This window comes from Lipophrys pholis (assembly GCF_963383615.2).
Source record: "Lipophrys pholis genome assembly, chromosome: 19".
Taxonomy (NCBI): domain Eukaryota; kingdom Metazoa; phylum Chordata; class Actinopteri; order Blenniiformes; family Blenniidae; genus Lipophrys; species Lipophrys pholis.
Window position 1 is genome coordinate 22,743,681 of NC_137647.1, and position 16,249 is coordinate 22,759,929.

At 44.6% G+C, this 16,249-nt stretch overlaps 1 protein-coding gene across 1 annotated transcript; it reads left to right on the forward strand.

Moving 5' to 3' along the window:
- Positions 1-1,696: 1,696 nt before the first annotated feature.
- LOC308124875 (endoplasmic reticulum membrane sensor NFE2L1-like) lies at positions 1,697-15,986 on the forward strand. The gene is made up of 9 exons (XM_080488232.1): positions 1,697-1,792; positions 3,474-3,847; positions 3,924-4,121; positions 10,478-10,618; positions 11,146-11,214; positions 11,306-11,431; positions 11,522-11,663; positions 12,071-12,679; positions 12,766-15,986. Exons 2-9 carry the CDS (start codon positions 3,581-3,583, stop codon positions 13,767-13,769), a joined length of 2,556 nt encoding a protein of 851 aa, XP_080344358.1. The 5' UTR covers positions 1,697-1,792; positions 3,474-3,580; the 3' UTR covers positions 13,770-15,986.
- Positions 15,987-16,249: the final 263 nt, after the last annotated feature.

The following is a 16,249-nucleotide window of genomic DNA, read 5'->3' on the forward strand; positions in this document are numbered from 1 at the left end:
TTTCAGAAGGTTTTACTGGGAGACTGCAGGTTTATTCAGTCTAAATGAGCTGTGATAATAATAGACTAATACTACTGGCAGTGATCCCACTTCATGTTAAAACACTTTAATGTCATCTAGTTTAAAAAATAATAATAATAATTCGGATTGAGGTGTTTCTGATCATCTTCCTCTCTCATTTATGTGAAAATGGTGAATCAGTATTAGAAACTCTTCAAACATCCCAGCAAAACATAGATAAAATGACCCAAAACGCTGTTTTAAAGATGTATCACTCCAAACTGATTCCTTTTGTAAATGTAAAGCTGAACAGTCTAATTAGAACGTATTGATCACTGATTGACGGTGACTGAGCGGGAGTTTCTGCACTGCAGTGGGAACACCACTAGATGGCAGTGTAACATAACACACAGAGTCTTGACGTCATGATCGCTGCAATGTGTGTCCAAACAACAACAACAACAAAGCAAAAACACGCATGCAATCCGGTTCTTATAGGTAACGTTAAATATCCACAACAAATTACATCATCACAGTGTGAGCTGCGTCGTTGTTCCCTATAAAATAAATAAATAAATACTCTGAGACTCTGAGCTGGATAAAGAGGTGTAGAAGATGGATGGATGGATGGATGGATGGATGGATGGATGGATGGGTGGATGGATGGATGGATGGGTGGATGGATGGGTGGATGGATGGATGGATGGATGGATGGATGGATGGATGGATGGATGGATGGATGGATCAGACAGTAGAAATGTGGTGAGACACAAGTTGAACAAAGTGATATAATCACATCGATTGGTGAGATTTGAGTTTAATTGATTAATTCTATCTTGCAACTTTCTTCAAATGTCGAACTGATGGAAATCCACATTTTTAAAGAACGTGCATTTGTGGGATGAGCAGCGAGACTTTGGTGGAAAATGTGTCAAATCCTGCTCGTCAGTGTCAAGCTTCACAGATTCCATTTTATTTGCGTAGCACCGAATACTTTTAGGCACGTTTACAGAGAAAGTAATTTTGTTATTCAAGAAAAAAAAAAACATTTTAGGTGAAGAAGTGTGAGCAGGAACACTGGTGAGGAATCACTAACCTGAAGACACCTGCAGGGGGCAGCAGTGAGTTAGTTTTCTGTTTCTTGGGGGAATTGCTGAATTGAACAAATCAGTAACTAAATCCTGAATTCTGTGTTTTATAACATCAAGTCATGTAAAGTTAGTTTGTATCTGTGATTTATAGTTTAAAGCATCAAAACAGTGTGTGTGTGTGTGTGTGTGTGTGTGTGTGTGTGTGTGTGTGTGTGTGTGTGTGTGTGTGTGTGTGTGTGTGTGTGTGTGTGTGTGTGTGTGTGTGTGTGTGTGTGTGTGTGTGTGTGTGTGTGTGTGTGTGTGTGTGAATGGAGCATAAAGCAGTACTTTGTTAAATATGACTAAACTTTATGTTTAGGAATTCTGAAGTTTTAAAAGTTAAAAACAAGTTTCCTAAACTGATTTGGTTGAAAGTTGCTAAAAAAAACAAAAAAAAACTTACAAACAACTTGTTGATTATTGTGATTGTGTAACTCTCTCTCTCTCTCTCTCTCTCTCTCTCTCTCTCTCACACACACACACACACACACACACACACACACACACACACACACAGGGAGGAGTCTCTGGGTCCTTCTTAAAGCTCCACCCTGCCTGCGGCTGTCAGAACAAACTGAAGCAGGTCTGAGAGGCCGTCACACTGCTGAGGAACACACACACTCACACACACACACACACACACACACACCCAGCGAACTGAGGTAAGCTGCTCTGTTGTGTTTTCTATCTGTCATGTGTGTGTAGGTCAGTTCTTTCTCCTTTAGCCTTCCATTACAGATATTATGTTAAAATGTCTCATACAGTTTTATTAATAACATTTTCATTGTATTTCATCAGCTGGACAGGATGTTGGTCTGATACTGTGTTTTTATTATGAGCTGAATTTAATGGGTCAGAATATATTTTTTTAAAAATGTTGATGTGAAAAGTGAAATCTCAGTGAATATTAAGAGTGAAAGTTTAAAACAGGAAGTGTTCAGATGATGTCATGTGGACGTCTGGAGTTAGTTTGAGATGTGATAAAGAGCTGAGGAGCTGAAAGGTCACTGTGACTACAGCTGATCAGTGACAGGGTTTATTTACAGTCATCTGAGCAGTGATAACATCTCCGCTGCAATAAAATACCCGTTTAAGCACTTTTGTGTCATTTTGAGTTTAGATTTTTAAAAGAAAAGATCAAATCGCTTTATTGTCTGAAGCTTGGAGGGCGGAGAACTTTAGATTAGTGTTTAGTTTGCTGAGGATCAGGAGGAGGGACACGGTCGTGGAGTAATGGGACGACCTTCCTCCTGTTTCATTGATAAGTAAAGTGTTTTACTTTGTGAGCTGGTCCTGAATGTCGTGTTGCAGTCTGGAAGCATCTCCGCTGCTCGTCTGCAGCAGGTTACCATGGAGACAAAAATAAACCAACACTGGGTGGAGGGAGGACACGGCAGGCTGTTCCACAAATACTTATGGCTCTTGCATCATGTGGCAGCAGGGAGACAGGAGGAGGGGTGAGACAGGAATGAGGAGTGAGACCGGGGGAGGAGTGAGACAGGGATTAGGAGTGAGACTGAGACGGGAAGAGTGTGACGGGGAGGCGTGAGACAGAGACAGGAGGAGGAGTGCGACAGGGGAGGAGTGAGACAGCGACAGGAGGAGTGAGATAGAGGCAGGATGAGTGAGACAGGAAATGAGGAGTGAGACAGGAGGAGTGAGGCAGAGATAGGAGGAGTGAGACAGGAGGAGGAGTGAGACGGGAGGAGTGAGACAGCGACAGGAGGAGTGAGGCCGAGACGGAAGGAGTGAGACCGGGGGAGGAGTGAGACCGGGGGAGGAGAGAGGCAGAGACAGGAGGAGTGAGACAGAGGCCGGAGGAGTGAGACAGGAGGAGGCAGGCAGGGAGTTACTCAGACGTTCCTCTGAGCTGGTTGAAGCTTCCTGACAGCATCATAACCGACATCAGATCACTCAGGTCACTTCAATGAACTCCACAACCTCCTGTTGGATTTCAAAATGAAAGGCCTGTTTCTGCTCTGCTATGCGCTTTAAAAGGCTTTTACTTTGAAGTCGGAATGTGGTTTGATGAGTTTTGTCCTCACTGATAGAAGCAGCAGCACATCGACCAGTTTAAACTGTAACATCACATATATCAGATTTTAGCTTTCAGCTTCCTTCAGTTGCTCAGTTACACTTAATTTGACTTAAATCTCAGGGTTTATTTAAACTCCACTTCCAACGATTTCTTCTCTGAGATTGAGGTGACATTTCAGTTCAGACATTCTCGCCATGTTTCATCAATAAAATCAGTCTGGAGCCACAGAACATGTTTGATTCATTAGGTCCTGATGAAGGAGGTCAACAGGTCAATATGACATCAAATGTTATTCTGTGTTTCAGGTGTGTGTGAGGACGGACTGCTGGGTTCTGGATTCATCATCTGAGCAGCGAGGAACATTTCACTCCTACAAGGAAGAGGAGGAGAAGGCCTCCATCGCTCCGGCGTCATGTTATACCTGAAGAAATACTTCACTGAGGGTCTGATCCAGGTGGCCATCCTGCTGAGTCTGAGTCGTGTGCAGGAGGAGGTGGGCCTGGAGCCGTACCTGCCCCCCTCCCTACAGGAGATCCTGCTGGGCCACACCTCCGCCCTGGCGCCCACACAGTCCCATCACCTCCACCACCACGGCCTCCACCCCAAGAGCGTGGATCTGGACGGCTTCTTCACGGCCCGGAGGCTGCTGGGCTTCGTCCACTCTCTGGACCGCCTGCAGGTGAGAAGCGTCCCCGGGTGCTTCTGCTCGGCGCCGACGTGACCGTGATCAAGCTCCCGGAACCTTTTCTGTGCAGGTTCCTCAGGCGGAGGTGGAGACGTGGCTCGTCCAGCGGGAGCCCAGCCCCCTCCCCGGGGGGCGTCCAGACCAGCCCCACCCACTGGAGAGACCCGCTGCCGGGACACGCAGGAGCCACGTCGCCCCGCTCATGGAGCTCCGGGGCCGACCTGCGGACCAGGAGGAAGAGGAGGAGGAGGAGGAGGAAGAGGAGGAGGTACAGAACGCTTCAGTGTGTCAGGAAATGTCCCAGTGACAAAGATTTCCAAATTGTCTGAATGAAGTGAGATGAACAACTGAGCCTGTGCAGTCATGAGACATTTAAGATTAACTGTTGGGGACGTTCAGGCTCCGTTTACACGACACCGGTGTGCAGATCCACTGTGTCCATGAAGTCTTTATCCCGGCTGAAAGGAGGAAAGATTCTTTCACGGTCCCTAATCCTGAACCCAACTTTCTTTTTTAACGGATTAGGTTCAACCTTCACTGGCGGCCTGGTTGTCCATTTTCATTAAACATTAAGATTCATTATAGTGGCTACAATTAGTATTTAGTAAAATCATATAAATGTTCATTTTAAGAGGTTTACTCTGCACACTGATGGTCCACCTTTAGCATGCTATCATGCTAACATGTTGTTTTTGGCTCTAATGGGAAAAAGTTTTTCAGATGTATTGTGTCCAGAGTGACTCTACGTTCTGGATGTGTCCACTGAATCTGAGTCAAGAAGAGAAAGGGAACATTAAGTACCTGAACGGTTGTTGGTATTACGTCCACCATGATGACAGTGGGAGCTTGTTTGAGTGAAAAGGACTTTAGCAGTAAAACACCAGCAGGACAGATGGAAAGAGTGAAAGAGCTTCTGAATGATGTGGTGTTATATAAATCTGAGGACTGAGGACGGCAGGGGAGTTTCTGACTTCCACCACAACTGAGCGCGACGTCATGTGAAAGAGTGAGTCAGAGGGAGATGACTCAGCAGGAATCCTCACCTCTGATCACATGACCAGAGCAGGAAGCTGAAGCAACGCAGGCAGAGCAGCTGAAACACTGTGAACAGTGACTGACACAGTCTGAACCGAAACTCTGAGCTGAAAACATAAACTAACATAGTCTGAACTAAAAACATAAACTAACATAGTCTGAACTAAAAACATAAACTAACATAGTCTGAACTAAAAACATAAACTAACATAGTCTGAACTAAAAACATGAACTAACACAGTCTGAACTAAAAACATAAACTAACACAGTCTGAAGTAAAAACATGAACTAACACAGTCTGAACTAAAAACATAAACTAACATAGTCTGAACTAAAAACATGAACTAACACAGTCTGAACTAAAAACATAAACTAACATAGTCTGAACTAAAAACATAAACTAACACAGTCTGAAGTAAAAACATGAACTAAAAACATGAACTAACATAGTCTGAACTAAAAACATAAACTAACATAGTCTGAACTAAAAACATAAACTAACACAGTCTGAAGTAAAAACATGAACTAAAAACATGAACTAACATAGTCTGAAGTAAAAACATGAACTAAAAACATGAACTAACATAGTCTGAACTAAAAACATGAACTAACATAGTCTGAAGTAAAAACATAAACTAACATAGTCTGAAGTAAAAACATGAACTAACATAGTCTGAAGTAAAAACATAAACTAACATAGTCTGAAGTAAAAACATAAACTAACATAGTCTGAAGTAAAAACATGAACTAACATAGTCTGAAGTAAAAACATAAACTAACATAGTCTGAAGTAAAAACATAAACTAACATAGTCTGAAGTAAAAACATGAACTAACATAGTCTGAAGTAAAAACATAAACTAACACAGTCTGAAGTAAAAACATGAACTAAAAACTTGAACTAACACAGTCTGAACTAAAAACATGAACTAACACAGTCTGAAGTAAAAACATGAACTAACACAGTCTGAAGTAAAAACATAAACTAACACAGTCTGAACTAAAAACATGAACTAACACAGTCTGAAGTAAAAACATAAACTAACACAGTCTGAACTAAAAACATGAACTAACACAGTCTGAAGTAAAAACATGAACTAAAAACTTGAACTAACACAGTCTGAAGTAAAAACATAAACTAACACAGTCTGAACTAAAAACATGAACTAACACAGTCTGAAGTAAAAACATGAACTAAAAACATAAACTAACACAGTCTGAACTAAAAACATGAACTAACACAGTCTGAAGTAAAAACATGAACTAAAAACATAAACTAACACAGTCTGATCTGAAACTCTGAACTAAAAACAAAAACATGAACTGACAGTGACTGAGGTTCAGTCTTCAGCATTGATCTCAGAACTACAACTTATTAAAAACACGAAGCAGGAATGCAAAGTTTAAAAGAAGTCAGGTTTCACACAAATATGCCTTTTTTTCCAATTATTTTCTAAATGTTTCACAACTTTGTCTTGGATCACTGTCACCACGTTTTTTATATAACTTTACATTAAGTGTCCACGTGTCTCAAACATTAGAGTCATCTCTTAGAATAAAAATGGCAGTTTTCCACAATTTTAGTTCGTCTGTGCGTTTGTTTATTTTTTGAGAGCACAGTAAATAACTAAATAATGGATCAAAATGAATCCACTGAAAATGAAAACTTTGACATGCTTGAAAAGAAGCTGGAAGAAACATAAAGTTAAACGAATCCTCCAGTCAGTCTGTTTGCATTCTGTTTTTTTAACCAATCACATCATCATAAACATCATAGAAATAAATAACCACTAAACAAAAGCAAAGAAAGCAACCAGCAAGTAAACAAGCAGGGAACTAAACACACACACACACACACACACACACACACACACATATATATATTTATAGTTTCTACAGGCCCAACATGCCTGGTCAAGCTTTGGCCCATAGTGCGCGCACGCACACACACACACACACACACACACACACACACACACACACACACACACACACACACACACACACACACACACACACACACACACACACACACACACACGCTGCTGACTGTCCCAATCCTGGAAGCCTCCCAGGCTGCAGATTCAGACACGTTGAAAACAAGCTGTGCGTCGGATCCTGGTGTTGAAAGTTTGAAGGCTTCAGGCTGGAATCGAGATTATTTTCAGGAGAGACACAGAAACACGTTACTGCACCGAGCTGGAAAATACAGTTTGAAACTGTTTGGTCATCACAGACATAAATCATCAACGCACTCAGCGGCTTCACAGACACAACACTGAGATTTATGGTGATAGACGGACTGTACCTTATATAAATAGCTCACATACTGGTACTCAGTCAGGACACACACACACACACACACACACACACACACACACACACACACACACACACACACACACACACACACACACACACACACACACACACACACACGCACACACATATATACGCACACACTGTGTCCTTGTTGGAGCCCTGAAATGGAACAAAAGCATCTTTATTGTGATAAAAGTCACAAACCTCACGTCTGTGCTGGAACGACAAGTCCAAGATCTACAGTGTTCCTTACAGTGACATTAATAATTCATCATAATTACTTCTGACACGATGGGATCTGTTCATCACGACTGAACTCAGTGTGGATGTCCACAATGACTAGAGACTTGAGATGAAGACGTCAGACTTGAACATTTGTCTGCTCAAGCTGCAGCTCGACTATCAACTTTCGTTTATCAAGGATCTTTCGGTGCCGGTTTGGTTTTTAATCTTTACTTTTCCTGAACTTCAACCTCTGTAGGGACTCGTTTGGTCGGGTGAGATCATCCAGGGATCACGTCAGTGTCCAACACACACACACACACACACACACACACACACACACACACACACACACACACACACACACACACACACACACACAGCCTGGTCTCAACTCAGCTCATCTGTGACGTGGTGTTTATTTCATCTCAAACATCATTTCAAGCTGTTCCTCTCCTGACTGAACTCATGACATCCGGTCTGTCGAGCCGATCAGTTTAATGGATTTCCTCCCTGACTTTCTGGCTTTTTGCCGTTTTGGCCTCATTGTGGCCGGCGGAGACGATTCAACGCCGTCGGAACGAGACGGTGAACGTTGTGCGTTGAAAACAGGAGAGTGTTCCTCAGCACGGGAAGTGACAACAACTCTGGAACTGCTTGTATCTCCGGAGCTGCAGACGAATCTCAGTGTCACTTTACAGTACACACACACACACACACACACACACACACACACACACACACACACACACACACACACACACAGGGCCTTGTGACTGGGGGTGTTGTTTTGAAACCTGACCGGGGGACTGTTGCGTACTGACACACATTTGCTCCGGCCACTTTTGCGAAAGCTCCTGTTTACCTCGCCGGCTCTCACCGTCGGAGGCATGCATGGAAACTCATGTACACGAGAGCACGAGGTGCTGACCCGCGGAGCAGAAAGTAAACAGGAACCTGTGAGGATGGAGGGGAATAAACACCTCTGCAGGCAGCAGTGACTGTGAGAGCTGGACGCTCTGTTTGAGGTGCTACTTCGGGGCAATCTGCTCTTCAGGTCATTCCAGGTGCCTTGATGGAAGCTGGCCTCACCTCAGGGTGCTCCGTCAGTTCTTAGACTCAGGACAGGTGGAGACTCCTTGACTTTCTTTCAGAAAGTTTGTTGGGTTAATTAGGGACTTTGAATTTGAACTTTCCCGCCGCTCTGTTCACCCGAGTGTCTGGATCAGAAGTCTGCAACCTTTATGACCAGAGGAGCCGTTTTCCTCTTTCCACCAAATAAGATTCTGACCATTTGACCCGTTTCTGCTTCATTCTTAACAGTTTCAAACAGTTAGTTAGTTAGTTAGTTAGTTAGCTAGTTAGTTAGTTAGTTAGTTAGCACGGAGAATCTTTTTGAAAATATCCCAGGTATTGAAACACAATATAAAGAAAGGATAAAAGTCGGATGAAAAATGTTCTACATATAATTTCCAGAAGGTTTCAGAAGAACTATGTGGCTCTAGAGCCGCAGGTCTCAGACCTCAAAGTCGATCATGGAGCTTTGACCCACCGCGCTCTTCTGCTCTATAGGAGCATCCATGTGTTTGTCACCAGCCGGGTTCAGATCAGGTCGCTCCTCTCACTCACCTCCTGGTTCCCCAGTCGGTTCTAACAGGAGTGGTGAAGTCGCCCAGTAACACCAGATAGTCCGCTGGCTTTGCCTTCTCTGCCTCTGAGCTGCTGTTTGCTGCACAAGCTCAAACAACAGTCATAGTTTTCCTCACTGAAGGTTTAAGCCTCAGACAAGTGACCCTTGTCCATCAGGACAAACTCCAGCTATGTGTCCACCAGCCAGAGTCTCAGCTGCATCACCCTGAGCATTCTCATCGACAATACTGTGCGAGTGGGGAATCTATTATGTTCCCTTTGCATGGGGTCATTCTGGAAGTGTTTGTCTCTGTACCTTTGGAGTTCTGGAGATCACTGGAGCATGTTATCCCGTCCGTCACCACAAGGACAGAAAGCAACTTTTAAAACCGTTGCAGCTCATTCTGCAATGTACAGTATGCGGGAAAAGCTTTAATAATATGGCTCTTGAGTTGCATCTTATGTTCAGCCTGAGCTGTGTTCCCATACTGTAGTTTTACAGTGTTGCTCCCTGAAGACCGGCTGAAGAGTTGAATATGGCTGCAGACCCCCAGTCGACATGTTCAGAGCTACATGTGTGCACACGCTGGCCAGCTGCCGGGGGGTCTGTGAGTTCTCCTATAAGCCCCCACAGTCAGGTCAGGATAAGGGTAAAGTTATTCTTGGCCTGGCTGTCTGTCTCTGGGCGAAACAACAGACACTCACAGTTTGGAGAACATAAAGTGAAAGTTGACTACACCTGTTGCTCCATATGCTGTGAGGTCTGGTTGGATTCTGAAGAAAGAACAGTCATCCCACTGAAACTGAAGCAGCCTTCAGCCCAGTCAGGGGGTCGGCGGCCTCCATGACCAAAAGAGACGCTTTGGGGATTTCCCACCAAATAAAGTTTGTCTGGAGCCGCAAAACAAACATTTATTAGTTATAATTTAGATATACTTCACTTTCTTTTTTTACTTTTTTTATTTATTTATTTTTTATTATTCTTTTTTTGCTTCTGTCGCTAATTTCTGCATTTTCCTTTGGTTTTTCCATGGAGTTTGCTCATTTTATACATCTTGACTATTTCAGCTCTGCATTTTCCAATGATTAGAACAGTTCTAGTTATAGTAGCTGTTTGACAGGTTATTTTCTTTTTTTTTCTGAGTAGTTTCAACTATTTTATCCATTTTTAGGTATTCCAGCGGTGTTGCCTTCTTTAGCTGTTTATAGCCAGGAGATCAGACCATTTCAGAAAAACAGTATGGTATGCACGTTTCATGGAGATGCTACAGAGAAGCTCCAGAGCCTGGTGGGGCTCCAGAGCCGCAGGTTGCAGACTGAACTCAGTGTTCAGACAACAGGTGACAGGTTCAGGACCGTTGTTTCATGTCACTCTCTCTTCTCTGACAAGATCCTACATTTGTGTTCCTGCTCACAGCATGTGGTCCATCACAACGGCTCTGTGGTGGACCGAGGAGAGGAAGACCTGGACAGAAGAAGAAGTTCAGAAGGCGGAGGAGGACCGGGAGCTTCCTCTGGACTAATAAACAATGAGCTCACCCAGGACCAATCAGACCAGGTAAGATTCTTTATTTTGATGATGAACACACTGAAATTCTCATGAAGCTGATTTGTTTCACTTCAGCTCTATACTGTAAATAGGAAACACTCAAACCCTCCTATGAATCAGTGTCGCTAGCTGAGCACACACACACACACACACACACACTTGTGTGTGTCGGCTGAGCTGGAAATCAGAGCTGGACAGCAGCCAGCTCACCAGAATAGGCCCGAGTGGGTGACACGCCTCAGCAGCTGTACCAAAGAGACCGTTACACCCAGACTGAGTCCACCACAGGACTGGTCTCAAACCAGGCCATTATGAAGTTCACATCATGGTCTCATAAAGTTCAGGGATGGAGAAAGATGATAACATCTGTAGTGAACTAAACAGAGGTCAGATACTCTTGGGCTCATTCCACCACATCCTGGGTACTTCTACTTCTGCCATATACCTTCAGTAACACCTCAGGCAGCCAGTCAGCGATCGGTTTGATGTGCCACTGATGGTTTGTTTAAATAAATGTTTTTTCTTGTTTCATTCAGACTGCGGTGTCTCTGCAAGAGTGCCTGAGGTTGTTGGAGGAAACCTTTCCCTTCACAGAGGAGCAAGAAGTACGACGACAGTCACTTCTTCTTCACTCTCGGTCCAGAATCTACCTCTGTTCTCCAGCAAACTCCCAACACTTGTTCCCTTATTTCTCAGCTAAGTGACGCTGGGGACGGTAGGGAGGACCTGCAGTGTCGGCCGGTGGACAGGGAACCGTCTCTGTGCCCCCCTGAGGATCTGGAAATCCACTGGCAGGATCTGCTTTCAATCATGGAACCCGAGGTAACCGAGAGAATGAAAATCACACACATGAAATAACATCAAGTGAGTTAAGAGGTGAATTATGACTTTTCTTCATCCACCTCGATTCAGAATTCAGACGCAGAGACGGAATCACTTCACTGCAACTTCAATTCAGCTCCATCAGGGACCGGTGAAGATGTTGGATCTGAGGTTCTGACGACAGAGGCTCCTGACGGCGGCTTGTTCATGCAAGGTCTCCCTACTCAGCATGGTAACTCAACTGTTACCTGTGAGATCCTGTCTACGTGCTTCAAAACTGCTCAAAGGCTTGTGTGTTCATTTGTAAATCACATGAGGAGATTTGATGTCCTCAAGCTTTTAATTGACGTCTTTTGGCGGTGAGAAGAGGCTGTTTACACGTGGAGTGTTTCAGTGGTGCCAGGCGGCCATATTGAGGGAGTTGGGGGTGTAACTTTTACGAGAATATAATATTATGTCCTTTACCAAGAGATGATCAACTGAAGAATCTATGAAATGTGGTTGAAGGTTGTGGTTTTGAACTACTATGTTATATCATTTTGAACAGCAGCCATGTTATTTTTCTTTCTGATTCTGTCGACTGGAGGAAGAACTTTCCTTTCCTTCAGAGTTATAAAGAGTCTCCCTCTCTGTGCTCAGGTTCTGTGGATCATCCGGCAGCGAGCCTGCTTCCCCTCACTCCCAGCACGGAGCTGGACGACCACGGCTCTTCTCTGGACTCAAAGGCCCCTTTGACAAACAATCTCTTCCACAATCCTCCAGACCACACAGACCTACTTGAAGAAGATCCTTCAGAAGACTTCTCCACGGCTCTCAACACAGACGACGACCCTTTCGGCATGGGTCTGCTGACACCTGATGTTCTGCAGCAGATGGAACTGGAATCTCCTTCTGACATCGACGTTGACTTCCATTCACGTCTCCCAACGCCTTCCGGTTTCAGTCCTTCTCCAAGGAACGGAGCGACCCAGGACCTTCCAGCACCTTCTTCCAGTGTCGTCCTGGCCAAGGCGGATGCTGAAGAGGATGATCTTCCACTCATTGACCTCTTAGAGAACGCGTCCATGCTGGAGGAGATCAGACTGCTGGACGCTGCTCTGGAGGAAGGATTCAGCCCGGAGATGGCAGCCAGACTGGAAGCGGAAGGTTACCTCCAACAGGAAGTGTCCCGAGAGGAGACTGGCAGGATCGATGATCACGTTGGCTTCAAGAGAGTGAATCAGGCTGAACCAGAGAGGGATCATCAAGGTAACGTCTCAGAGTTATTTTCATTCCACGCTCAGCATGTGTGAATGTGAAACTTACTTCGACTTTCCTTTATTTCCTCCTGACAGATATTAAGAGCGGGGCAGATTCAGACTCGGGTCTGTCGTTGGACTTCAGCCACAGTCCTGCGTCTCCGTCTGTTTCTGAGGCTTCTTCCTACTCGTCTTCTTCCTCATCAAACTCTTCTTCCTCTTGCATGTCAGCTGAAGGAAGCCCCTTCACGGAAGATGAGGATGAAGAAGCAGAGGAGAGCTTAGCAGGGTCGGACATGGAAATAGAGATGACGATAAAGCAGGAAGAGCTGGAGGAGGAGGAGATGGGGGCCGTAGGAGGAAGATATCCTGGAGGTGCTCAGAAACTTTTCACTTTCAAGCCTGTAACTCACAAACTACTTCAAGACTTTCCCTGGATGGAGCACGTTGGTCACGACCACACATACAACCAGCCCAGGTCGTCCACCTCACCTCCCTCTGTGGTGAAGATGACCAACAAACACGCCAAATCAGCCCCAACCCACCACAACGCCAAGCCCTACCATCGCTCCTTCTCCAGCCGTCTCTCCGAGTCCAAAATGTGGAGCCGGGACGAGCGGCGGGCCCGAACGCTCAGGATCCCCTTCTCCAACGATGTCATCGTCAATCTCCCGGTGGAGGAGTTCAACGACCGCCTGACAAAGTCTCACCTCAACGAAGACCAGCTGAACCTCATCAAGGACATTCGCCGGCGTGGTAAGAACAAGATCGCCGCCAAGAACTGCAGAATGAGGAAGCAGGACGTGCTGGAGGGCCTGGAGGACGACGTGTCCGGGTTGAGACGCCGCCGTTCGCAACTGCTCAGGGAGAAAGAAGAAGCCCTGAGGACTCTGCAGGAGATGAAGCAGCGATTGGGAATGTTGTATCAGGAAGTCTTCTCCAGCCTGAGGGATGAGGGCGGGCGGCCGCTGGACGCTGCAGAGCACCAGCTTCAGTTTGGACCTGATAGTACCGTCATGGTGGCTTCTCGTCAGAACGAAGCGGCGGCTCCGCCAGCGGGGGGGAAAGCCAGCAGAAAACAGAAGGACAAGAAGAAGTGACGAGAGGGTCCATCCATAAGACTTGTGATTTGTTAAAGATGGTGGGGGGAGTTCAAAGAATTGTTTTTAAAAAGGGTGTGATGCACAGAGAGAGGGAGGAAATGATAATGGGGAGGTGGTTTTCTCATGGTGTCTTTAAAACCATGAAATCCTCAAACAAAAGACCGAATGTCCAACGAGCGTTTGTTCGTAGGAAGGACAGATGGACAGAGAAAATCAAGAGTGAAGGAATGAATAAATGATGAAAATGGAAAACGTCCTTGCTCTGCTCCTCAGTAAAAACATGTTTCTCCCTGGAAAAGGACTAAATGTCTCAGAGATCTGAGGACTGGTGGCCTCGGACCAGCTCAGTGAATCAGAATCTTCAACAGAAGCAGGACTTTAAAGAGTTGAGATGAAATAATCAAGAGAATGTGTCAGGCTGGATCCTGGAGGGACTGGCGACCTGTCCGGGTGTATCCTGCTCTCGCCCTTAGCAAGCTGGGATTGGCTCCAGCAACCCTCAACAGGTTAAAATACCATCGAAGATGACTGGATGGATCCTGTAAGCCGGCGATCCCAAAGTCATTGAAGCTCCAGTGACTCTGGACAGGATCCCACTACACAGCTCAAGAGGAGGGGTGGCCAGGAGGAAGATCACCCCACAGGGCGTGGACTCTATGGGGGGGGGGTTCAATTTCGGGGCCATGAACTTCTCCAAAGATTTTGTTCCAGTGTTGATGACAACTGACTTCAAGTCTGTCTGTTTTGAGTTGAGCTCAACTGTGCAATAGTATGTATGAACACGTGACCAGCCTCAAGCCCACTGGTCCTGTCATACTGATGCAGACAGGATCCACCTCCACCTCCAGAGCCCTGGTCAAAGACACTTTTTAAGATTGGACCACATGCTCCACCTGCAGGGCAAAGGCCGTCTGTAAACGATGCATCACAAACAATCCCCAGGAAGTTATTAGAAGCTGGTGGAGCACGTGTGTGTGATTGAACTAGATTGCCAGCGATAACGCCATCAAAACAAGATGGCCGACACTGGACACCGAAGACGTTTTCACCTGGACCCAGAGACTCAGCAGCCGGAAAGGAGGAAGGTCTTTTGATTTTAACATGACATTTTTCAAATGCAGACCTCTGAAACACTATTTTGATCAGAGTTACAGTGCAATGCAGTAATGCAACTCGGAAGCAGAATTATCGTCAAAGCAAGAACTTCTGCTATTTCTGTGAAAACGTGCTGAATCTTCCGCCACATATCGTGCGCCACATATCGTGCGCCATGAGGAGCATTTCTTTTACCTCCTCTGTCGGCTGATTCACCGCCTGCACAGACACCGTGAACGGCACGACTTTACACCTTTCAGCAGGAAGCCAGAAGTCACATGAAAGCTTTCGGCTGCAGTAATAATTCAAAGAAAATATGCAAATAGAGAACTTGGCTTTTGGACATCTGTGCAGTATATTGCAGTATATTGCATCTTTGCTGTCATACTAGTACGAGCTAATGGTAGCAAATTACATACTCGGGGCCCTGTCAACGCCAAAACATGAATAAATAAATGACAAAAAAAGGTATGTAATATAAAAGTAATATAAACTGGGCACATTAAACAGTATCGACACAGTAAACATGGTGACAATATTGAAACTGAACTGGTTTGTGGTTGGAAATGACAACTTTTTCAGGTCTTATGCAGATAGTTGATTAAATGTATAATTTCTAACCGCGTCACGCTAAAACTCTGGTGAACGTTTGTCTTCATTTAAAGGTTTTTAATGTTGGTTTATTAATCATATCATTGTTTGTGGCTGCTGTTCTTAAATGAGCTGAACTGGACCTCCCAGTTTCCACATGGACTCTACCTGAAGCCGAGTGTGACTCAGATCTATTGTCCCATTAAAACCCAACAAAACCAGATTGACCTGAAATGATTTTACTGAAAAAAAAAATGTGTACTGTTTGAATATTAAATTGCGCAGGTTTTCCAAAACTGTGGAATCATACAAAGTAAACTGCTTTGTATGTTAGAGACAGTGATCGTGTATCTTCTCAGGAAAAAGAGTGTTAGAAACGTTTTCTTTATATGGAATGTAAATTTGAATCACTGGAAAACTTGTGTCTTTATGTGTTTGAACTGTCTGCATCAGTTCTAGGTTTTATTTTAGTTTACTGGTGTTTAAGGAGCCGGGACCTCATTCTTATTTTGAAATAAAATACTTTATAAAACAAATGTCTTTAAGGTGTCGGCATGTTGTTTTGCACATTCAGCTTGACGACACATTATGGTGTTTGTCGTTTCTCTGACCAGTGACTGAAATGTAAACAACAAACTGTCGTCTCAAAACACAATTAATAGTTAATGACTTACTGAAGCTGTTATCTGCTTGTTTCATTGACACTATTTTATGTCACCGTGCTAGAAACCAGTGGGAACATTTGAAATGGCAGATTTTTAAAACAATAGAACATCAAAACAAAACAGAAA